Here is an 18,107-nt window from a genome sequence, read left to right as displayed (position 1 = left end):
TGGGGCCTGGAGGTGAAGGCCTCCAGCTTTAAATTCCAGTGAAGGTTTGAGCTTCCCTTGGGTTATTAGTTCACATTGAAGCAATGCAAGTAGCGAAACAACTCTCACAAGTTGTCAGAGAGGCTTTTGACTTCATAAATCTTAAAACGTTCCAGGATTTTTTTCCAATGAAATAAGGTGTCTCAGCTGGAGTAGGTAAAACATATACATGTACACACACACACACACACACACACACACACACACACACAAACTCATGACAGTGAAAAAGTCTGCAGTGTTTTTATATAAATTTTGAAGGTTTTCAGCATAATTGGATAAAAATACTTAAACAATTGGCTTTGCAGGGATCTAATCTGTACCTGCACCATACAGATGGATGACGGAGATTTAGCTAACTTACTGTCGTGCATCAATAAAATAAATAGGGACGTTAAAAACATACATTTATATATATACATCTTTATCACCATTATTCAGAATAGATTGCGTGCCAAAAATGTGCTATGAATTTTCTAAACGTGACAAATCTGGCAGTATCTTACAATTGTAGTATTATTACCATACGTTCTGGTTTGGTGGTAGTTTCTGAAGTTTGACACAGGCTGGTTGTGGTTTGAGGTTACTAGTTTTTGATTTAGAAATTCCCATCCTCCACTTGGCAGAGCATTGCAACTGACACGAACAAAATGAGTTTGCAAAATGGAAAATGAACTCTCACCACTGTCCATAGGAGACCTGGCCTCCTGGTCTCCATTTCTCCAGGGGTTACTGGGGAAGAGCTGTGGGGAGGCGTGTAGGGGAACGGATGTGAAGTCACTCTGTAGTGTGAATTCCTCACTTTCCTCTGGGAAACCAGTTCAGGCGTCATGCTTTAGAAAATTCTCATCCCCTTGTGGATTTTTGGTTTTGAATCGAAGGATCTGGTTTGCAGTGTATTCATTGCCAGACTCTATTATTAATAATATCTGTGGCCGGGTGCGGTGGCTCAAGCCTGTAATCCCAGCACTTTGGGAGGCCGAGACGGGCGGATCACGAGGTCAGGAACTCGAGACCATCCTGGCTAACACGGTGAAACCCTGTCTCTACTAAAAAAATACAAAAAATTAGCCGGGCGAGGTGGCGGGCGCCTGCAGTCCCAGCTACTCGGGAGGGTGAGGCGAGAGAATGGCGTAAACCCGGGAGGCGGAGCTTGCAGTGAGCCGAAATCCGGCCACTGCACTCCAGCCTGGGCGACAGAGCGAGACTCCGTCTCAAAAAAAAAAAAAAAAAAAAAAAATCTGTAAATTCAGGAGAAGCATGGCAGTCTTGAGCAGTTTACTGCTAGAATATTCCCACTTAGTTTTAAACAATTCCAAGGTCATTAAAGGACTCTTCAATAGCAGGTCCGCTTCACCTCCCAGTGTGCTTGACTCCTGTTAAGCATCCCCACCTGCACGGCACCGCCAGTCCCCTTGACTCTCTTCCGCATGGCCCTAGGATTCTGTCTACAATTCACACTGCACTTTGGGAGAAAATGTAAAGCAAGTTAAGATTTATCTTAGAGCAAGGATGGGATAAAATGCCCATATAGAAACTGAAATTCCATGTCATCATTTAAAATTTATGAATATAAATAAGTGGTTTTATATATTATTATAGTGTCATTGGGTTTCACTTAATTTCTAACAAATTCTTCCAGCACATTAAGATGAATGTTTACATTTTTGTGTATGTGAGCAGGGCTGATTTTTATTAGTCAACACAGAATATCTTGGGAGATTATCCAGACTTCTATTTTTTTTTTTCTTTCTCTTGTTCTTTTTTTCTTTTTGGATATCTTGACCTAGCAGAATCTTTTCAAAAGAGTATATAGGTGGGATATAGGAGGTAAATTAAAATGTAAAGGCCAGGAAGGTGACAGAAAGTCTCCAATTGGCTAAATAACTATACTTGATTTATTTAAACCAGTCTGTTCTGCTAGTACAAAAGTTCTTGAACTTCGTCTCATGTTATAATCACCTGTGAGCTTTTAAAAGTCCTGATGCCAGGGAGCCAGTGCAAATGAATTAAATCAGAATGTCTGGGGGCAAAACCCAGACATCAGACCTGTGTTAGAGGCTCCAGTGGGCTTCAGGCTAGACTCCTTTGAGTCTCAGGTTTTTTTTTTTTTTTTTTTTTTTTTTTTTTTTTTTTTTCCTTGAGACGGAGTTTCGCTCTTGTCGCCCAGGCTAGAGTGCAATGGCACAATCTTGGCTTACTGCAACCTCCGCTTTCCAGGTTCAAGCGATTCTCCTGCCTCAGACTCCCAAGTAGCTGGGATTACAGGCATGAGCCACCACACCCAGCTAATTTTGTATTTCTAGTAGAGACGGGGTTTCTCCATGTTGGTGAGGCTGGTCTTGAACTCCCGACCTCAGGTGATCTGCCTGCCTCGACCTCCCAAAGTGCTGGGATTACAGGTGTGAGCCACCCTGCCCAACCTTCAGTTTTTTAAATCAGTAAAATTGGCAGAATAATTTGATGTAAAACATAGATTCATAAAATTATAGCATCCTAGAGTATCAGAAGAATAACTCTGGGATAAGGTAGATGAACATTTTGAAAATAAAAATAGAATGACAGCAATATATTTAAAATATCACAATGATGATAATTGGATCCTAATTATATATAAGAATTTTTTTCTGGAAATGTCAATTCTGTTTATGAACTTATCATGAACTTACATTTTCTGTCAATAAAGCATCATTTGTGGGGAAAGTGACTCAACCCTCTTTCCAATTCCTGGAAAGGTCAAGATATATTACTGCCTATTTTATTCTTATATTATAATAAATGTGCCTAAATCATATTGTTCACCACTAGATGGGTAATAGGGTAAAGAAACGTAGCTGGGATAATTTATGTTGGCATTTTGTAACTACATTAAACAAAGTAGCTGTGATGCTGGAGAAAGTAACAGAGCTGGTGATACACATATTATCTATCTGAATCTGTGACACACAAACAGGATCATGTTTGGGGGTGACAGTCTTTCTTCCTTAATCAAGCTTCTCATTCACCAACATTAATGACAATTTGCATTTCATCAGCACATAGCAATGGATGAAACAGTTGTCATCTGGCTCAGACTCAAATTCACCAAATATTTGCTAAGTATCTACAAGGTGCTAGGACTTAACATTGCCCTCTCAGACTCTTCAGCTATATGATCCTTTTCCCATCCTTACAGCAAGTGGAAAGGAGAATCCTATTTTCTCCATTTCATAGATAGGAAAACAGGCTCGAAGAAGAGAAAAGACTTGCCCAAGGTCACACAGGCGAGTGAGCTCATGCTTCCTCCACGAGTCTACATTCCTCTTCCAGACACGTGGCTGCTTACTGACGATGACTTTGTTCATGTGTCTCATTGGAACCATCCACAGAGAGGCCTTGCTCATGACTCTTTCAACAACAGAGCAAAGGGCAAGAATATGGCGGAGCGTGGCGGGATTCGGACCCAGGATGTGTGAAAAATAAAGGTGAGCTTGGAGGAATCTCTAGGCTTCCTTAGAGGAGTGAGGCTAAAACAGGTGACTTTTGTCAACTAGGTTTTCCTTTCTGCTTCCCTATGCTCTACTTTTGTATAAGGTTGCCTTTTCTTTTTCTTTCTTTTCTTTTCTTTTTTTTTGTTTCTTTTTTTTTGTTTTTTTGAGACAGAGTCTCCCTCCGTCACCCAGGCTGGAGTGCAGTGGCTCGAACTTGGCTCACAGCAACCTCTGCCCCTAGGTTCGAGCGATCCTCATTCCTCAGCCTCCCCAGTAGCTGGGATTACAGGCACCCACCACCATGCTGGGCTGGTTTTTTTTTTTTTTTTTTTTTTTTTTTAGTAGAGATGTGGCTTTACTATGTTGGCCAGGCTGGTCTCAAACTCCTGGCCACAAATGATCCACCTCTTTCTTTGGGCTCCCAGAGTGCTGGTGTTACAGGCATGAACCAGTGCACCCAGCCAAGACTGCCTTTTCAATTCCAAGTATGCCAAGTAAAAAGGTCATGGTATAAGCAATGGAGAAAATTAGAACTAATGAGAGCAGAGGAAGAGCTTTTTGACAACGTCCTTAGGGTTCACATAATTATTAGTACTTTTCTCCCCGCTTCTCTCCTTTGTGGTAATCAGATATAATTTGATTGCCAAACACTAAATGTCTTACTAAACAGATATTCTTTGAAATCTCTAATTTATTTCATTTGCTTGGTCATTCATTTGCTGTACTTGGAGATGTCAACAAATACTAAACGCTCATTGTGAAAACTTCCTTTTAACAATTGATTATTTTCAGATGAAGAAAAAATCTGTTTTCTGATTTAGTTACTTCATAAAGATAATTTCAAAAGTTAAGCACTCACTTAATCAAGACTTTAAAAAGCTTTTATTAAAACCAATTTTTTTTTTTAGGATGGTCTGTTTTAATTACAGAAAGGGTATTTTTTTTTTGGTTTTCAATCTCCTAGATGATTACTTAAATTCTCTCTTTTCTTTTAGAAAATGTCTTTAGGAAATCTGAGAGGAAAAACTGAAATGGACAGCAGAAGTCTAAGATCCAGAGGGAGCCATGGAACCTAATTATCAGCAAAGTGGGATCATGTGTGAAAATGTGCACAAAACCAGGTAGAGGAGGCAGAAAGTTACTGCTGAGACATGTATATATTGCCATCATGAGCAACCTATTTTTTCACTGGTAACAGCCAGAAGTCTTCTTCATTTTGTTTCTTTACCACAGTTGAGTTGGGATATTATTAATATAGGGCCATTTGGTCTGGAATCGGGAAGATTCATGCTGTTCCCAAAAGCATTCCAGACCCCTCACGTATATAAACAAATTTGCTCACACTTACAAAGTTATCTTCTAGCAAACATGCACATTCTGCTGGAACTGACTGTCAGATATCTTCTTCCCAGTCTTCTCCAGGACTGAGCTCTGGCACCTCTTTCTCTGGGCTCTGGGAAGTATCCCCACAGAGCAGACTGGGGTGGCCGTTCTCACTACCCTGGAACTGTCTGATTGTATCAGACGTTGCTCCTAGAGGGCAGGGCTGGCACACAGTGTCTCTCTAATAAAAACGCATTTAGAAATCTCTACAAATAATTTTTAAAAAAATTACTCAGTTGTGGTGGCGCACACCTGGGGTCCCAGCTACTTGGGAGGCTGAGGCTGGAGGATTGCCTGAGCCCAGGAGGTCGAGGCTGCCGTGAACCATGATTGTGCCACGGCATTACAGCCTGGGTGACAGAGTGAGACCCTGTCTCAAAAAAAAGCAAAATTAAAATGATTATTTGTCATCTATGAATATCTTTCCTCTATGGCTCTTCAGGAGCCTTTTAAGGCCACATGTCAAATTCAGATTGTCTAGTCTCTTCTGTGTGGTTACCCTGTCTCAACTTTTCCAGAGCTAATACGCAATTTGACAATTTATGGATGGTAGGCTTTTATTTTTTTTCTTTGAAATTTAAGGAAAAAGTTTATTGAAGATCTGAAAAACAATTCCTAAAAGATTGACTTTTCTGGATAACTAGCTACACAATGCATTGCGTCTGTCATGTTAAAACATGCTTTAGACACAAATACAAAAACCGTGAAACAAGCCACTATTCTTCAACAATTTGAGCAAAGATAAAATGCCTAAGTAACAACAAGGATGACTCGCAAAGGATGGGCTCTTCAAGCATCATAAAAAAAAGTTGCACAAATAGATGAGTGTGTTCAGTTATATATACTGAATTGAACCACTGGCACTAGGAATCAGAGCATTTTGCCATACAGCATTAACACGTGGATCAGTCAGAACCAACCACTGCCACTCAGAGAGCCTACAGCTGGCTTGTGCCTCTTCCTCCCCACACAGCTAAGAAAAAGGTACCATGACCTAGGTAAGTGAGTTTGGGAAGGTTGCTGACTTGTATTAGCAATCATTACAATGATGACAATGTCCATATTATACCTACCTGTTTACAACATTACCACATTTTCATGTATAACAAAGGGTGGAGTAGATGTAATGTGGTGCATGGGACTTTAAAACACCTGGGCTGAAAGTGAGGATATCTGGCTGCAAATTCTGGCTCAACTGCAAGTTTGGCTACTTTGAGAAAATCACCCTGCATAGCCTTAGTCTCCTCATCTGTAAAATGGGTACAATAATCCCCATCTGGCTTATCTTGTAGGCTTGTTATAAGGCTCAAGTAAGATGCTTCCTAATCTTTTCAGCTTCATAGAAAAGGATAATTTTTGCTTAGCACCCTGGGGTGAATGCAGATGTTGTTGAGGCTGGAAGTGACCACTCCTGGATACTGGCTGTACAACCCCACTGTCCCTAGGGCCATGGGGATTACTATTTTTGCATGTCTGTACATCAGTTAGAAAAATCTGCTATATGAGAAGCCTTAAAATAAACCTCAGTGCATAGCTCTACATGCTTATTTTCAGGTCTATTCTCCTGTTATTTGTATATAACCTCCCACTGGAGTGTGAAGAATCACATTCAGACATGTAGAATGCTGGAACCTAGACCTATGGCCATCAAGTGGCAGAACATGAATGAGATCCCAAGTTTTGTCACCCCCTATGTAGTCACCTGACACACTGACTGTGCTTTCAATCATGCCTTGACCTCAAGCTTTTGTTGTTTTGGAAAACAAAACAAAACAAATCACTCGACTACTCACCAAGGTGACAATTCAGAGAAATGGAACATTTTGTTGCCTTCAATGTACAGCCAGATGATCCAGTGCAGTAGGGAGGCTGATAAAATTTATATCAATGAGCTGACAATTTTATGATTGTCCACCTCTATGACCATGTCCATATATATATTCAAGCCTATATCTGTCTTCTATTCTGGCCATTAGACCTAATGATGGAGCTTCTCCATCTGTCAATGGGGATTACTGTAGAAACTAGATTACAAAGTTATAATGTTGTTGGGAAGAACACAATCAGTACAAACACAATACAGTTAAGGTATATAAGATGCTTAAAATACTTCTGGCAGACTCTAGAAGTTAAGCATTCTATCAGTATTAACTATGAGCATTATTATTATTATTATTATTATTATTATTATTATTATTATTTGAGACAGAGTCTTGCTCTGTCACCCAGGCTTGAGTGCAATGGTACAATCTCTGTTCACTGCAGCCTCCACCTCCTGGGTTCAAGTGATTCTACTGCCTCAGCTTCCCGAGTAGCTGGGATTACAGGTGCATGACACCATGCCTAGCTATTTTTTGTTGTTGTTTTTTGTTTTTAATAGAGATGGGGTTTAGCCATGTTGGCCAGGCTGGTCTCAAACTCCTAATCTCAAGTGATCCACCTGCCTTGGCCTCCCAAAGTGCTGGGATTAGAGGCGTGAGCCACCACACCTGGCCTATTATTATTATTTTTTGAGATGGAGACTTGCTCTTTTGTCCAGGTTGGAGTACAGTGGCACAATCTCAGCTCACTGCAGCCTCCACCTCCCGGGTTCAAGTTATTCTCATGCCTCAGGCTCCTGAGTAGCTGGGATTACAGGTGCGCACTGCCACACCCAGTTAATTTTTGTATTTTTAGTAGAGATGGGGTTTCACCATGTTGACCAGACTGGTCTCAAACTCCTAGCTTCAAGCGATCTGCCTGCCTCAGCTTCCCAAAGTGCTGGGATTACAGGCGTGAGCCACTGCGCCCAGCCAACCATGAGTATTATTAATCAAAACTAATTTTACCCATCCATTGTAGAGAAATACAAAGTTAAAAAATAATGACTGCTCTGGAGAATTCCTTCATAGTTAATGAAATATCATTAGACCCTTGCACTCAAAGAACAGCCACAGAGGCAGCATCGGGGAGATTTTAGAAATGAAGGGCCTCCAATCTACTGTGTTAGAATCTACATTGTAATAGGATCTCCAGGTGATCTGTGAGCACATTCAAGTTTGAGAAGTGCTGTATTGGAGTAGCCCAAGGTGTATGCAGAAATCCTTAGGTCACTTGTACTTTTGGTAGGAATCAATCATGCAAAAAGCAGGACTGACTCAGAAAGTCTGTTATGTCTTCTTGATGATTATTCAGCTCTAATCTGGACCTCAGAAAGCAGGTTGTGGGGTAGAAGATTGAGGCCACTGGCACTTCACCAGTTAGAAGGCAGTCTCATCAGAATAAAATGTAATGGATACATCAGATGCCCTTGTGGAACAAGTCTAAGATCCTGTAACTGTCCTGGTGCATATGAGGGGGAGGAACAAAATGAAACACAACACCGTTTTCTTTTTTTTCTTTTTAGATGTCATTCAGGTTGGAGTGCAATGGCACAATCTTGGCTTACTACAACCTCTGGTTCCCAGGCTCAAGCAATCCTCCCACCTCAGCCTCCTAAGTAGCTGGGACCACAGGCTTGCGCCACCATGCCCAGCTAATTTTTCATACTTTTTGGTAAAGATCGGGTTCTGCCATGTTGCCCAGGCTGTCCTCGAACTCCTGAGCTCAGGCGATCCACCCACCTTGGCCTCCTAAAGGCTGAAATTACAGGCTTCAGTCACTGCACCTGGCCCACAACACTTTCAAAAGGAGGCAAGAGCATTAGAAAATCTGCAACAGATTTTTAAAAGGAATGTTAGGAGAGAACATAGGAAACGGTGCAAGTCACTTACATTAACCCAGGGATGTTCAAGGACTTGAACAGCAGAAAATCGCTGATCTACGTCGACCAACAGCATCATGGTAATGAGCTCCTGTGAAGGGGAACATTAGAGTCCATTTATCTGAAGTTAAGGTGAAACGCTGGATGTGTGCAAATGCAAGAGTTCTCTTTTAGTTTTGAAAAGCATTTGTAAAAGCTCTAAATCTTAAATACATCAACTCCACTTACCTATGGCTACTTATCACCTTCAAAAGTTACAAATGGTAAGCAGTTGGAATTATAAATACATAGCTTGTGGTTGAATAAAAATTAATATCAAAATCAATTTCATAAAAATGTAGAAAAGAAACAAATCATACAAATTAAGGAATTAATATTCCTTTCTTTGTCTAGCATTTTGCACGTTAAAGACAAATTTATTAATTAGTTTAATATAGAAGTCACATTTAAAAAAACACTTTACTTAAAATTTCACTTTAGCAGCTGAAAGGAAAAACGAAATTTTCCCCCTAATTTCAAGACAGCATACTTAGGTTTGAAAGAAAGGAAGGAGGAAAGACATAGAATTGCCAACAGCTAGGTGGCAAGATAGAATTGATCCTTTAGTAGCTAAAGAATTCTAAAGAAATATGTTAAAATTGCTTCAACAATTTCCAGACAAATCAATACAAACAAAAACAGAACTATTAAGAGGTAAACAATTTTATCATCCTGAAATGAATGGAACTTCCTTATGAGCTCAAATGGACTTGGACCAGGAATGCTCTATTTGGGTCTTAACAATGAGTATGCTATGCAAGTGTCCACTTTGGATTAGAAGTTCCCATGTCACAAAATGGTTAGATATGCATTATCCAGTTCCTCACATACACAGGCTTTATAGTACCACTCGGGAAGCAGGTGATTTAATGTCATTGAAGGAGAGAGTTCACTCAGCCTTCTTCATTCACTTTCTCACTTGGACCAGAACTCGTGAAAGCATCTGCTGTGTGTAATGCCCTTTGCAGGTGCTAGGGAGGTATAGGAGATGGTCCTATTTGTCAGTAACTATGAGCCCTCAGGTCATGCAGTGATGGCATGGGGAGCTGGACAGGTTCCTGAAGAGCCCCCAGTCCTGCAGCTGTATCGCCCCATCTCCTTTAGCCTGTGCTTTTCTCTGACACTCCCTTTCTGGCAGGTTCCTGGACAGTGGAAGAAAATGAGAGACTTGCACCCAATACGCATCATTTTCTACACAAAGTGGTCAGGTCTGAGGGGTTGGCTTTTAAAGGGAACTCACACTCAGGACAAGACAAAAGCAAAGGCATACACATTGAGCCATCAAAAGATAGTTATTTCTCTAGATAATTATTGAGAACATTTTTCCCAAATTTTCAAACATTTAAGTCAGCACTTGGAGACATAATATAAATTTTAAAAAGAGCAATGAGAAGGTTTTCCTTTTTCTCCTCAAGGTCTACAGACCTTGTAAGATTTTTATATGTAAGATTTTTATAGCCTTCTTAGAGGTTGATTGATTATAAATATTATTTAATGTGGTAAAATATACATAAAATTTACCACTTTAACCATTTTTAAGTGCACAGTTCACTGACATTCGGTACATTCACATTGTTGTGCGACCATCACCTTCATTTGTGTTAAGGACTCATCTTTTAGTTTCATGGGATAAAAACCATGAATCTTGTGTTTTTCTCCCCCTCTGCCTGTAAATCCTGGCTATTATTCAAGGTTCAACTTAAATCATAGCTTCCCCATAAAGTCCTTCTTGATGATTTCAACCTACATTGAGGTTGAATTTTCTTCCCTCTGATTGATTAATTGATGGATTCATTCATATACTTGTTCATTTATTCAATATATATTGAGCACTAGTATACTGGTCCTACTTTAGGCAGTGATGGTACAGCAATGGACAAAATAGATAAAAATCCCTGCCTTCACAGAATTTGCATTCTACTGGAGAGTGTGGAAATTGACTAGATAAAGAAGATATGCCTACCTATTTATATCTATCTTTTTTGGGTAGAGAGATAGGTAGTTAGATGGTATACCAGATGGACACACAGGTGTAAGTGTTCTGAAGAAAAATAAAACAGACAAGTAGGATATAGCAAGTCAGATAAGGTTTAAGAGATGCAGTTGGAACCAGGATGGTCTGGGAAGGCTTCACTGAGAAATTAAGTCAGTAAGTCAAGAGCTGAGAGAGGTGAAACCATAGGCCATATAGAAATCTGAGCTGGGCTCAAGCCTGGCAAGGGTAGGGCACAGCAAGAGGCTACAGCAATGTCACTGGAATGGCCCCTGAGAGAGATGGAGGCAGCAGATGGAGACGCTTGATAAGTACTTGTTGGGATGTCTGGGGACAGATGACTTGATGACTGTAAGATCTCGGAAAATGTAGCAATTACAACTACAATGTGTACAAGAAACATACTTATGATGTCATTAGTTTCTTTGCACACAATGATTTGGAATAAATAATTCTGTGAAGACACACAGTATGATATAGGGAAGAGGAAGGCACTGGAAACCTACCTTTGCAGAATCGGAAACATTATCCCAGTATGGAGAAGGAAAGTCCACTTGCCCCATCAAAATCTGATCAAAAAGCACTTCCTGGTCATCACCACTTCTGTTTAGGTGAACGACAACAAGGAAAAACAGCACTAAGATATCAACTCAGTGTACGTCTTTTCAGTCTTAGGCGCTGGAGCCCTTGCTTTCCCCCATAAATGTGTAAAAATGTGTATTTTTAAACAATTGAAAAATGTCAATGTGGAACTGCTTTGGTAAATTAAGAAAGAGTTTTTGGGCCAGGTGTGGCACCTCACACCTGTATTCCCAGCATTTCGGGAGGCCGAGGCAGGTGGATCACTTGAGGTCAGGAGTTAAAGACCAGCCTGGCCAACATGGTGAAACCCCACCTCCACTAAAAATACAAAAAGTAACTGGGTGTGGTGGCATGTGCCTGTGATTCCAGCTAATCAGGAGGCTGAGGCAGGAGAACTGCTTGAACCCAGGAGGCGGAGGTTGCAGTGAGCTGAGACTGTGCCACTGCACTCCAGACTGAGCAAAAGAGAAACTGTCTCAAAACCAAAGAAAAAAAAAAAGAAAGAAAGAATGAGTTTTTAATGATATGGGGAAGAAATATGGAAGGCATACAAATTAGCATGCACGACGTAACAGGGAAAAAATAACAGGGATTGCAAGTAAAGTTCTTGTGCTCTTTTCCTGCCTCAGGCTCCTTTGTGCAAGAAGGGCTAATGGATCATTCGGAGAATAGAGAAATGCTTTGTCGGCGTTGAATAAAAGATGGTTGCCCATACCCACGGAATGGAGGGAAACCACACAGCAGGATATAAGTGATTACACCAGCTGCCCAGATGTCCACCTTGAGGCCGTATCTGGAAAAATAAGGGATGTTAGAGTTAGGAGAGTCAGGCGTGGACAAATTATGCAGCTTGGTAAAATCAATGACTTTCCTCCTCCAAGCCAAAAATAAAACCAAACAAAATAACAATCCCAACAACAAACACTAAACTAAAACCCACCACTTAAACAGAGTTCAAGAAAAAAGTTTAAAAAATAAGAATTTAAAAAAAGACCAAGGTGCAGGAATAAAAAATCAAAGGAAGGCATGAATGGACTTATATGTAAATATCAATAAATGAAGAGTGTCAGCAAAAAGGTTTATTATAGTAACAGCAATTCTGAGATAAGGATGCACCCTTGAGATTAACTCCCTCACTTTAGGAATAATAATTATTTCTAGAAAGTCTTCCAATTTATAGAGCACTGACATACATGATCGTACTTTGTTTTCCTAGCAACTCTGTAGGTTGGACAAGGCAAGTATTTTTTATTGCACAGAAGAGAAAACAGGTTCAGACGAGTGAGTAATTTTGCTGAAGATCACACAGTTAGTGTCAGAGCTGGTCTCCACTACGGTCTTCAAGACCCACCACTTCCTCCCAGCAGCAGGCAGAGTATGTCCCAGTAGAAAGTGTGGCTGTGCCCCAGGCAGCCCCACCTGAGGGAGGTCAGACAAGGCTATGGATGTGGGCTCCCACCTCATTCAAATTTGCCAAGTAGCAAAGTCCTCACTCCCTCATATCTCACCTCAGGAATTTCCCTGTTGGGATTCCCTTCTCATCTATTTGGTTTTTCTGCCCTTGTGGTCTATGGTACAACCAAAAACCAAAACAAAATCCCAAAAAACTATCTCCAACTGGTAACAGGGGAGAGCGCCACCTAGAGTCGCAGCTGTGGACTGAAACTGCTAACGAGAAGAAAAAGTAGGGCTGCCTCCCCTGGGCGCCCCACCTCCCTATTCCTTCTGCTCAAGGATGACACCTCAGAGTCTGGTAAGAAATAGGGCTTCTTACCAAAGGAGTCTTTGACTCAGGCTGACCTGAGTTCAAATCCTGACTCAGCCACTAAAACTAATCATGAGCTTACACGGTATCTAACCCATTAGAGTATCAATTTATTGAAATGCAAAATGGGAATCGTACCATCTACTGGAAGAGTAAGAAGTAAAGGAGCTTCAGGCCTGGCATATTGTGGGGCCCAGTAAGGAAAAGGCTACCCTGCCCTTCTCCCCACATTCATCTGATTCTGCACACAGAAACCAGGAAATTCCCAATGGTCCCTGATGCCTAAGGGTGTTTATACTCCACAGAAAATCAATGGATCCCCAAGAGGTCCCAAATGGGACCTGGACTGGAGGATAAGGGCAGCGGAGAGAAATAACCGCAGGAGACTGTAATCACTGCACACGGCAGTGTCTGTTTCTTTTATCTCCAAATGAGAGTTAATTACCATCGCTATGTGTTTCTGTTAGTCTGAACATTTTTTACTCTGGGGTTAATAACTTCTGTTCTACCTTTAACAAAGACCAAATGGAAGCCGTAAGATTGCAGTAATTGACAAAACAGATCGGGAAAACAGAGCAAACGGCTCCCACTGTAAATGTTAAAGAATAAAATAAATTTTAAAAAGAGTGAAAGAAACCTGATAGCTAATTATGTCTGGTAGGGCACAGCAGAACTATTTTTCCTGTTCTTGAAGCCGGCTAGTTCTTTTGCAAGCACAGCACTTAAACACAAGAGAAGCATATACCCAGTCTCCGCAATGATTTCTGGAGCCACGTATGTGGGGGTGCCACAGACTGTGTACAGGGGGCCATCTACAATGGTGGCTAGTCCGAAGTCACCCAGCTTCAGTGATTTGCTGCCATCTTGGTGCTCATACACCTAAAACAAAGGTAAAAAGCACAATTGTCTGAAAACCAAGAGCTCAAAAGTAATTTCTTGAAGAAATGAGGAACACTGTGTTTAAATTTAATGTATAGAAGGTAAAAAATAAATTAGGCAATTATGCAAGAATGGATATACATACAACATATCTTACTTCCTTTAGATTACTGCAAAACTGGAAACATGGTGGACACCTAGCAAATGGAAACTGATTAAATAAATTATAGTACATTCATACAACAAAAGGTTACATGACCTTAAAATGGCGATATGAGTTTATAGTTATTGAATTATGTTTGGGAAATGAACAGAGTAGTTTTCAGATTGGTTTTTATAAAACATCCATTAAAGAAAAAAAAAGTACATACAAGAAAAAAAGAAAAAGTCTGAAAGAACACAGTGTGGCTGTATCTGTCTCTTGGTGGTAGGATTGTAGGTTTTCTTAATCCTTTTGTTTATCTGTATTTGATATTGTCTATAATTAAAACTGATTTGCATAATAAAATGAAGTATAGAAAGTCACTAGTGCAGTGTCTTCGATTTATGAAAATAATCTCTTTGTTTCAATATATTAAGAAAACTTGCGGGGCGCGGTGGCTCACGCCTGTAATCCCAACACTTTGGGAGGCCAAGGCGGGTGGATCACCTGAGGTCAGGAGTTCAAGACCAGACTGGCCAACATGGTGAAACCCTGCCTCTACTAAAAATACAAAAATTAGCTGGGTGTGGTGGCGGGCACCTGTAATCTCAGCTACTCGGGAGGCTGAGGCAAGAGAATCGCTTGAACCCGGGAGGCGGAGGTTGCAGTGAGCTGAGATCAAGCCATTGCACTCCAGCTTGGGCAACAAGAGCAAAACTCTGTCTGGAAAAAAAAAAAAGAAACTTTAAAAATTCAATTCTTTAGTAACTGAATACAAAAAAACTATACTTATAGAAAAATACTTTATTTTCAGTGCCCCGTATTTTCAACATGATCTGTTTACATTTCTTAAATTAATAATTGAAAGAGATATTAACATTTCATTTCACCTGTGGCAATTTGGAAAGATTTATCAGGTGCAGAGTCAGCATCCTGTCCAGGTTTCCCTTATTAAGGCAGTAAAAATCTTCTCTCCTTCACCCAACAAATCAAGAAAAGGATGCGTGTGACTGTAGGCAAGTATTTATACTCCTTTAATTCCAGCCATGATCAAAACAAATGGAGCTGCTCTAAAAAGTATCCCAAATAACTTATTTTATTTCAAAGAAAAGATGAAAGGGCATTCAGAATCCTAATTCAGTGCCTTCTGTTGGAATGAATAAGATTAAGAAAAGAAAACCACAGTAAAAGTCTAGTAATTCCAGCAAGGGCAATCTTTCGGAGATGCCTCAGAAGCAGCCACGTTTTCCATGTACATCCAAATACTTGATCCAGCAAGCAGAGGCTTGCATATTCTCCTGTTCTCACTCTGTGATCATCTGTTACTTGCTGCGGTAGTCTGAATCTCTTGCACAGCAAGGCACATCTCCACACATCAGGGGCACCGCTACTGTTCACACGCCATGTCTGCCTTCCTTTGGAAAAAGCAGATTAACTTTGCATTTCACTGCAACATAAAGTGCGGATGTTTGGCCAGCTAAGCTGCAATATCAGCAATGATCATTTGGATCCAACAGTTTTGGCAGAAGCAGGCAGTCAAATCCTCCTATCTGGAGAGACCGTGTCTTTTCTGAGCAAAAATATTCTTTTACATTTTCTCCATACTCATAGCATGGAGTCTTATTCCCAGGAGCTGTTGATCAGGATCGAGTTTGGGCTGCCCTCTGGCAGGTATCTGAAGGCTTGTGAGGTCACCTGTGCTTGGGTTGTTAGGGCAAAAACAGCCATATGTCCCTCACAGATGTGGCTTTGTCCAGCTGTCATCTGGGATGGACATTTTCTTCCTTAGTTAAGGAAGCAGCTGTCCAGCCTTGGTCACTTAGAGTTAAGTTAAAAACTTTGAGGCATCACAGCTGCAAAACACAACGTCGGCCCCAGCCTAACTGTTCTTAGGCAAAAAAAAAAAAAAAAAAAACAAAACAAAACCCTAAGTTGTAGTCTTACCATGTCAGCCATTCTGGTCATCCAATGACAAGCAAATGTTTTTCATGAAAAGAAATCTGAGATGGAAACATCTAGTAGATGGTCTAGTTGATTTCCGAGGCAGAGCAGAATTGTTTACTTCCTTAATTCCATGTTGTTAACAATCACCTTTCTAAAATGCAAAATAATCTCTTGCTTTGATGTTCTGCTAGGTCTAAACATTCATTCAGTGTGCTTTGTGAGGTGATGAAGATTATGATTTATTCTACCCCCTTGATGCAGGAATTTTGTAGCTTTTTTCTTAAACACAGTGTCTATACCACATAACTATATTCAAAAGTTTGACAAAAGCAGATGTTGGTGGATTCAATCATAAGTCCCATTTTAGTTCTAAATATGACCTTGTACTTCTCCTACATGTAGGAAAAGTTTTCTTTTCGAACATCTACATTTTAAAAGAAATTCCATCTAACATAAAGCCATAGACCAATTATATTTAATATGAATGAACAATATAGTTCAAAGTTTCAATAACTAAGAAAAAAATCACTAAAAATCTTCCTTAAAATAAATGAGTACTAATAAAAAAGTATTATTAAAAGTAATATAGGCCTACAAAAACCAAAACCATTAAAATACATTGAACCATAATTGTGATGTTCTTTTTATTCCCTGTACAGCTGTCTTTTAATCACTTGCACAATGCCCCCCACTTTTTTTTTTTTTTTTTTTTTTTTTGCTTTAAAAACCACATAGTAGGATTTTCGTGAACATAAAGAGGTTCAAGGGATGCTTAGGAGAGAAAATGAGAGTATAAAGACAAAGGCCAATTCCAAGTAATTGAAACCATATCTAGACACAAGTACATTTGAAATGCTGCAACAAAATGTTTTTGCAGGTGAATAAATGTCCAGTCCTCTAGTTTGGAATTCTGTTTAACTTACTGTCAGGCAGGGCAGGAAACAAGGTCACTCTGGTTTTTTCTCTGTCAACACTTTGGGAGAAGGATGGAGAAGAATATACTTCAGTGTTTCTTCTCCAGTGGGAGAGCCCTTCCCTCAATGGTTTCAGAAGCCCTCTCAGAACTGGAGCTCTTCATTAGCACCTGCTGCAGCCTAAGCTACGTGCACCCTTATCTCTTACCAAGCCAGTTACAGAGGGGCATGACTGAGGCCATTTGAAAATGTAATTAAACCTTTGTTTAAAAATCACAGATTGCTAAATACATCCATTTAAAGCCCACCGTGCATACACACATATCCTCACAAAACCATCTCCAGAAAGTATTATTCCAAATGGCAGCCATAAATTCACTTTGAACTAAAGTTTTAATTAAAAGTTAGAAATCAGAAAGGCTTCTAACACGTTCACATTGAAAATGCCAAATCCTTGGCTTAGACTACTCTCTGGATTGACTTGTTACTTGGCGTTCCTCCTTATTCTGACCATCTTTCAGAAAGGGCATGAGCAGGCTGCAAGCGCAGGCTTGGACAGGCTGGTCCAGCTAGTGGAGCTCTGGTGTAAGAACTTTTTGCCGGCCGGGCGCAGTGGCTCAAGCCTGTAATCCCAGCACTTTGGGAGGCCGAGACGGGCGGATCACGAGGTCAGGAGATCGAGACCATCCTGGCTAACATGGTGAAACCCCGTCTCTACTAAAAATACAAAAAAAAACTAGCCGGGCGTGGTGGCGGGCGCCTGTAGTCCCAGCTACTCGGGAGGCTGAGGCAGGAGAATGGCGGGAACCCGGGAGGCGGAGCTTGCAGTGAGCTGAGATCTGGCCACTGCACTCCAGCCTGGGCGACAGAGCGAGACTCCGTCTCAAAAAAAAAAAAAAAAAAAAACTTTTTGCCATAACTGTATTTTAAAGCCTCTATAAAACGTGACCCACACGTGAAGCGGAGTACATTAATTGTCAGTCAAGGAGTATTCACAACATGAGGTATGATTTAATGTTCATCCCTGGTCCTTTAAGTGCTATAGATGTTACCCCGCATTTTAAACACTGAAGGGCTATTAAAGGGACAGGGATTAGTGCAAATCACCCAGTATGTAGTGCTTTCACCGTTTTAACTAAGCAATAAAACTGTGTAATTGTACAACACTAATTGAATGCAGCTACACATAATTGTGGGCTGCCATATGTATCCTAT

At 40.5% G+C, this 18,107-nt stretch overlaps 1 protein-coding gene across 5 annotated transcripts in view; it reads right to left on the bottom strand.

Annotated features, from left to right (window-relative positions):
• DCLK1 (doublecortin like kinase 1) overlaps positions 1-18,107 on the bottom strand; it is a 359,929-nt gene that overhangs the window by 28,302 nt on the left and 313,520 nt on the right. For all 5 annotated transcript variants that reach the window (XM_030922322.1, XM_010383111.2, XM_030922321.1 and 2 more), the window contains 4 exons: positions 13,759-13,892; positions 11,964-12,041; positions 11,173-11,269; positions 8,645-8,725 (listed from right to left, as the gene is read on the bottom strand). In XM_030922322.1, the coding sequence (XP_030778182.1) occupies positions 8,645-8,725; positions 11,173-11,269; positions 11,964-12,041; positions 13,759-13,892 (390 nt within the window). The remainder of the gene's footprint in view (positions 1-8,644; positions 8,726-11,172; positions 11,270-11,963; positions 12,042-13,758; positions 13,893-18,107) is intronic.

Source organism: Rhinopithecus roxellana, chromosome 18 (genome assembly GCF_007565055.1).
Source record: "Rhinopithecus roxellana isolate Shanxi Qingling chromosome 18, ASM756505v1, whole genome shotgun sequence".
NCBI lineage: Eukaryota > Metazoa > Chordata > Mammalia > Primates > Cercopithecidae > Rhinopithecus > Rhinopithecus roxellana.
The sequence above is the reverse complement of the archived record's forward strand: the minus strand, read 5'-3'. Positions and strand labels throughout refer to the sequence as shown.